Below are 6742 nucleotides of genomic sequence, written 5' to 3'. Positions count from 1 at the left end.
CTGGCGGGGGACATACAGAGGTGCCTTGGGTGAGGGGGGGGGGCTCTTCCCGGGTCCCATGCTCCCCAGCCGCCCTCTCCCTGCAGGGGGAAGCAGGGATGCCGGGAAGGCGGTGGGGATCCGGGGAAGAGCCTGAGTGGGGGGAGAGAAGCGGGGCGGCCTCTCCAGCTGCCTCCTCCTTCCCGGCCCTGCTCGATGGGACCTGGGCTCTGCGGTGGGATGAGCCTCTTGGGGCTCCGGGGAGGTTGGGGGAAGGTCGCTCAGTGGCTGAATTCCACTTTCTAATTCTTGGCGTTTCTTTTTCTTCCCATCTCAGATACAGAAACTGGAAGCCATTTGTGGTCTTTGCAAGGCAAACTCTCCTCTTGGGGGAAGAAGAAAAAGGGTGGAATCCCTTGCAGGGATCAGTCCTGCAGCACCAGAAATGGTCCCGTGAAGGAAAAGGCATCTGGAGACCCACCAGAGTCCTTGGAGCCATTTGCAGTTGCTCTGCAGGACAGAGAAAGGATGGAGACACAACCTTTTGGAAACGAGGGAGCCGGAAAAGGCCCTTCAGCTGCTCAGTCTGGGAAGGAGGGGAAGCTCTGGACAAGACCCTGGCAGAAGATCCTGGAGGAGGAAACCATCCTCCCTTCACAAGTTCCGCCCTGGACCTCAATCCAATACCGGGAGGCTGAGGGTCCCCGAGGACTTTGCAGCCGAGTCCATGGCTTTTGCAGGCAATGGCTGAGACCAGAGAAGAACACCAAAGCCCAGATGCTGGACCTGGTGGTTCTGGAGCATCTCCTGTTCCTTCTGCCCCCAGAGATGGAGGGCTGGGTGCGGGAGTGTGGGGCAGAGACCAGCTCCCAGGCGGTAGCCCTGGCGGAAGGCCTCCTCCTGAGCCAGGCGGAGGAGCAGAAGGAGCAGGTCCAGTTGCAGGTGAGAGACTTTAGGGAGCTCAGAAGGGAATAGAGAATCTGTTTGAATACTTCACCCTCCTTCCCAAACTTCTCTGGCATTCATCATATGTGGCAATTGTTCCCTTGTTTTCTCACTCAACCTCACAGATGGATATTGGGGGCTTTGAGGTTGTGTTCCAAATATAAAAATCCACTTTATGTTGTGTAATGTATATTAATTCTGCATTGTTTTTCCTTCCTCCTTTTTGAAGTGCTGCACTGTGGAGATCAGAGATCCTGAGGGAAAGAAGAACCCATCAAATCCTCCTCAGGAGGTATTTTTCAGGAGGATCCCTTGGGAAGATCCAAGTCAGGACATCTCAGGAGGTAATGGAAGATCCTCCGATTTCCTATCTGTCTTAACTTCGCTCTCTCTTCTCATCTATGGAATAGCTCCTCCTATTTTGTTAATGATGCATTTTGAAATTATTCATTCCTTACAGAGAAACCAAGAATGAAGCTTTCTGGTTTTTATGATGGGGATCAAACAGCGGTTGAACCTCCAAATCAAGTAAGAAAGGAAAAATTTATTAGATTTCTATTCTCCCTTCAGGAAGTGAAGTGGGTGTGCAGAGGGCTCCCTCGTTCTATTTCCCCCCCTTGTTTGGCCTGGATTATTTTTGTGTTCTTCTACAACATGGAGAGCAGAATAACAGGTTCAAGTTCCTGTCAGCCAGCATAGCTTCCTCTGGTTATCTTGTTCTGTTAAGTACTCTGCCAACTTTTGAGTTCACAAGAAGCAATTTTTAAAAGTCCTTCAAGAAATAGGATTCAACATATCACAGTGGCAGGACCTGCTAGAGACCCATTTTTGGGGGTAATTCTTTGACTCGGAATTGTGCAAAGCTAATGAAAAATAAATAAATAGTCACATTGCCACATTACCATTTTTAAAAAGCCTCATTTATAACCTCTGGTTTTCTCTTCTTTCTTTTCTTGCTTTCAGCCAATGGCTCAGACTACTAGATCAATCAATGATAGACAGAGCGATAGATCAGTTGATCCAGAAGTAGGGTTACTTTGCTGAAAGGTACTGAAGGTTTTGCAGAATCAATCAACTTGATAAAACTTCCCCAAATATTTTTTCAGTGAAAGCAATTTTCAGTTGATTTCATTTTGTTAGATGGGGCCCAATCTGTCGATCCTTCTATATCTGGAGCTTATCTTCTGGAGTGTTGGTATTCCTGTCAATTTGGTCTTGTCTGCAAATTTGATGAGTTCCCCTTCTAATGAGGTATTAGAGAAAGCCAAAATGCCAAATTCGTGGATGGAGGCATATATAACATTAATCCCCAAAGAAAGTACTGCTAATCAATTTATTCAAAATTATAGGACAATCTTGCTGTTAAATACCGACTACAAAATCCTGGCAATAATAGCAGAAAGATTAAAAAAGATATTAAACAAAATTATTCATTCGGATCAAAATGGGTTTCTACCAATTGACAAATTAAAAACAATACAAGGATTATAATGAACATTTTAGAATATTATGAGGCCCACCCAGAAAAACAATTGGCAGTAATAATGGTAGATGCACAAAAGGCATTCAACAACTAGAATTGACAGTTTTTAATTAATCGGGATGAAATTTGGCGAAAAATTTATAGAAATGATTAAGGCAATTTACTAAAAGCAGACAGCAAAAATTATGGTCAATGGAGATCTTACAGAAAAAGTCAACATAAATAAAGGGGTCAGGCAAGGCTGTCCATTATCTCCCCTTTTATGCATCCTTTCATTAGAAATACTGGCGCAGGCAAGGGGAAATTTAACAGAGAAGAATACAAAACACAGGCTTTTGCGGATGAAGAATAGAGAAATTTGGGACAGTTAGCAGGCCTGAAAATAAATAAAAACAAAACAAGGATAATTACTAAGAACCTCACACAAGGCCAAGATAAGAAATTAGAGGAGAAACTAGGAATTCAAATTGTCAAAAAGGCAAAGTACCCGGGCATTTGGTTAATGGCAAGAACATCCTCAATAAAGGAAGACAATTACTTAAAATTATTACAACAAATTCAAAAATATTTTAAAAATTGGGCAAAATTACAAATTTCTTTGATTGGGAGAATCGCCACAATAAAGATGAATATCCTACCCCAAATTTTATATTTATTTCAAACAGTACCTATGAAATTGGGGAAAACCTTTTTTGACAAGTTGAATAAAATTATTATTAAATTTATATGGCTAGGGAAAAAGCCCAGAATCAAACTTAAAATGTGACAAGATGCCAGAAGTAAGGGTGGCTTTGTCCTTCCAGATTGAGAACTTTACCACAAGGCGGCAGTAATGTCATGGCTCAGAGAATGGATAAATCTAAAAAATGAAGAATTTTAACAATTGAGGGGCATGGCTTACAGAAATGTTGGCACTCCTTCATCTGGGATGGAAAAGACACAGCCCATAAGTACTTCCAGAGGCATCAAGCGAGGGAAGTACTGCTAGAAACTTGGATTAATTTAAAAATTAAAAGGAACTTTTATCCAAAAATCCCAAGGTGGGTGTCGACAATAGAAGCCTTGATCTATCCCAATTTAATTGACTTTAATAAAATAGCAACATATAAGGAATTGTTAGATGGAGTAGGGAATTTGAAATCTAGACAAAAATTATTGGAAGAAGGAATTAAAATTAATTGGTGGCCCTATTTACAAATCCAAACAAAATACAAAAAAAGACTTAGAAGTATATGGATTCCAAACGGACCAAGAAATGGATAAAATATTAACCGGGATCGATGAGAAAATAATCACCAAAACATATAAACGTCTCCTTCAATTCAAAATGGAGGAAGAAACGGTAAAGGAAACGATGATAATTTGGGCGAAAAAATTTGGGTATAATATTGAATTAGAGTATTGGGGAAAATTATGGGGAACATTTTATTTAGCGTATGGCTGGTCACACACAATATTAAAAACACTTCATTTTTACAGGTTAAAACAATTAAGACAATCCAGGGGAGCGGACCTGGCAGGTATTACAGAGACTTGGTTGGGCCAGGAGGGGGAGGTTCCCCTCGTTGAAATGTGCCCACCAGGTTTCCATGCATTCCATCAGCCGAGGTCAGAGGGGAGGACTTGGTTTTTGTCTCTGGACAAAAACACGCTGGATTTGGTTTTTGTCTCTGGACAGTGGTTGTGTGATCTTGAGATAGGGGATATAGTCACTGAGTCCTTGTCATGGTCTGATCACTTTCTCCTTCGTCTCGACCTTCGAACCGCTGCACCCCGCCACAGGGAGCCGGAGCCGGTAAGGTGGTTCTGCCCCAGGCGCCTGATGGAACCCGACAGGTTCCAGATGGAGCTTGGGCCATTTTCTGAGGCTCTGACACACGCCTTGACTGGAGACCTAGTGGCCGCCTGGGATAGGGCGGCCACTGGAGCTCTGGACCGGTTGGCGAAGGTTGTTGAGAGTGTGGTTGCACAACAGCTCCCCCAGCACCTGGATGAAACGACGTATCTAGACCCATACCAGTCGGGCTTCAGGCAGGAGTACAGCACAGAAACGGCATTGGTCGCGTTGGTGGATGATCTCTGGAGGGCTCGGGACAGGGGGTGCTCCTCAGTCCTGGTCCTGTTAGACCTCTCAGCGGCTTTTGATACCATCGACCATGGTATCATGCTGCACTGGTTGGAAGAGTTTTTTTTTTATTATTATTTCTATACCGCCCTTCTCCCGAAGGACTCAGGGTGGTGTACAGCCTGATTAAAAACACAAGACAAACAGAATTTAAAAAATAATTAAAATTATTAAATAAAAGGCTCAATTATAAAACCCCAATTTAAAATCCCATTTTTAAAACCAATTAAAACCAATTAAAATCTTTACATTGATAGCCCCGCCTGGCGGAACAACAAGGTTTTGAGGGCACAGTGAAATACACAGAGATCAGAGATTTTACGAATTTCTGGGGGCAGTTCATTCCAAAGGGCAGGGGCTCCCACAGAGAAGGCCCTCCCCCTGGGTGTCGCCAGCCGACATACTTTGGCCGATGGCACCCTGAGGAGACCCTCTCTGTGGGACCGAACTGGCCGGTGGGAGTTAGGGGTGGGAGGCACTGTGTTGCGGTGGTTCTCCTTTCTCTCTGACCGGTCGCAGTCTGTGTTGACGGGGGCAGAGGTCAACCCCGAGGCCCCTCATATGTGGGGTGCCGCAAGGGTCGGTCCTCTCGCCCCTCCTGTTCAACATTTATGTGAAGCCACTGGGCGAGATCATCCGTGGTTTTGGGGTGAAGTACCACCAGTACGCGGACGACACCCAGCTGTACATCTCCACCCCAGACCACCCCAACGATGCCCTTGAAGTGATGTCCCGGTGCCTGGAGGCCGTACGGATCTGGATGGGGAGGAACAGGTTCAGGCTGAACCCATCCAAGACAGAGTGGCTGTGGCTGCCGGCGTCCCGATATAGTCAGCTGGTGCCATCGCTGACTATTGGGGGCGAATCATTGGCCCCCACGGAGAGGGCTCGCAACTTTGGTGTCCTCCTGGACTCACAGCTGTCTTTAGAAGAGCACTTGATGGCCGTGACTGGGAGGATTTTTCATCAGGTTCACCTGATTCGCCAGTTGCACCCCTTTCTGGATCGGGACTCCCTACACACAGTCACTCATGCCCTGGTCACTTCCCGCCTGGACTATCGCAAGGCTCTACATGGGGCTCCCCTTGAGGAGCACCCGGAGGCTCCAACTGACGCAGAGTGCGGCCGCGCGGGTGGTTATGGGAGCAACATGGCGCTCCCGTGTGACACCTCTCCTGCGCAAGCTGCACTGGCTCCCGGTGGTCTTCCGGGTGCACTTCAAGGTTTTGGTCACCACCTTTAGAGCGCTCCATGGCTTAGGACCTGGTCATCTACGCGACCGCCTACTACCACAAATAGCCTCCCACCGGCCAGTACGCTCTCATAGAGAGGGGCTCCTCCAGGTGCCATCAGCCAAACAATGTCGACTGGCGGCCCCCAGGGGGAGGGCCTTCTCTGTGGGGGCACCCACTATCTGGAACGAGCTCCCCCCGGAGATACGGAGGATCCCGGATCTGCGCCCTTTCCGTCGTGCTCTTAAGACTTCCTATTCCAGCAGGCTGGCCTGGCCTAATTTTCTCCCCTTTCTTTTAAATTTAAATTGTAATTTTAATTTGTTTTAAATTATTGGGATTTTTAATTGTCTTGGGCTTAATTATTTAATTCTGTTTTAATTTATGTTTTTTAACTTTTATATTTATGTATTTTATTCTGTGCCTGTTCACCGCTCTGAGTCCTTCGGGAGTAGGGCGGTATATAAATTTAATTAAAAAAAAAAAAGACTGAGGGGAAACTATTTATTACAAAACATGGAATAGATGGTATACCTGGCTGGAGAAAGAATCTGAAATCAATGTATAAATGTTTAAACGTAAGAGAAGATATTGTAGAGGAATGAAATATTTAATGTGTAATAGATATGTATATATTGTAGTGAATATATGAATTAGTAAGTAATACATAAAATGTATGTGTTTATAGTTGTTCAAAAGACAAAATAGATATTACCAAAGATGCCGGTATCAGAAAGCTGTAAAAAATGTAACAAAGGTGTAAATACTGAATAAAAATTATTTTTTTTTAAAAAAAAAAAGATGAACAGATTTTGCGAATCCTCCTGTTCTGTTCTTTTTTCCGTGATCAGGGGAGTCTTGTGTCCTTCGAGGAGGTGGCTGTGTCGTTCTCTGAGGAGGAATGGTCTCAGCTGGATCCTGACCAGAAAGCGCTGCATTCGGAAGTCATGCTTGAAAACCATAGGAACGTGGCCTCTC

General features: G+C 45.0%; 1 protein-coding gene across 1 annotated transcript; it reads left to right on the top strand.

Annotated features, from left to right (window-relative positions):
* The first annotated feature begins 424 nt into the window (after positions 1 to 424).
* On the top strand, positions 425 to 1769 carry LOC139311692 (zinc finger and SCAN domain-containing protein 12-like). The gene is made up of 3 exons (XM_070936167.1): positions 425 to 909; positions 1154 to 1268; positions 1385 to 1769. Exons 1-3 carry the CDS (start codon positions 508 to 510, stop codon positions 1621 to 1623), a joined length of 756 nt encoding a protein of 251 aa, XP_070792268.1. The 5' UTR covers positions 425 to 507; the 3' UTR covers positions 1624 to 1769.
* The last annotated feature ends 4973 nt before the right edge of the window (positions 1770 to 6742 follow it).

The sequence above is a fragment of the Pituophis catenifer genome, unplaced genomic scaffold (assembly GCF_029215685.1).
Source record: "Pituophis catenifer annectens isolate HBS135680 unplaced genomic scaffold, rPitCat1.0.hap2 SCAF_2, whole genome shotgun sequence".
Taxonomy (NCBI): domain Eukaryota; kingdom Metazoa; phylum Chordata; class Lepidosauria; order Squamata; family Colubridae; genus Pituophis; species Pituophis catenifer.
This window is presented reverse-complemented; position numbering and strand designations above follow the sequence as displayed.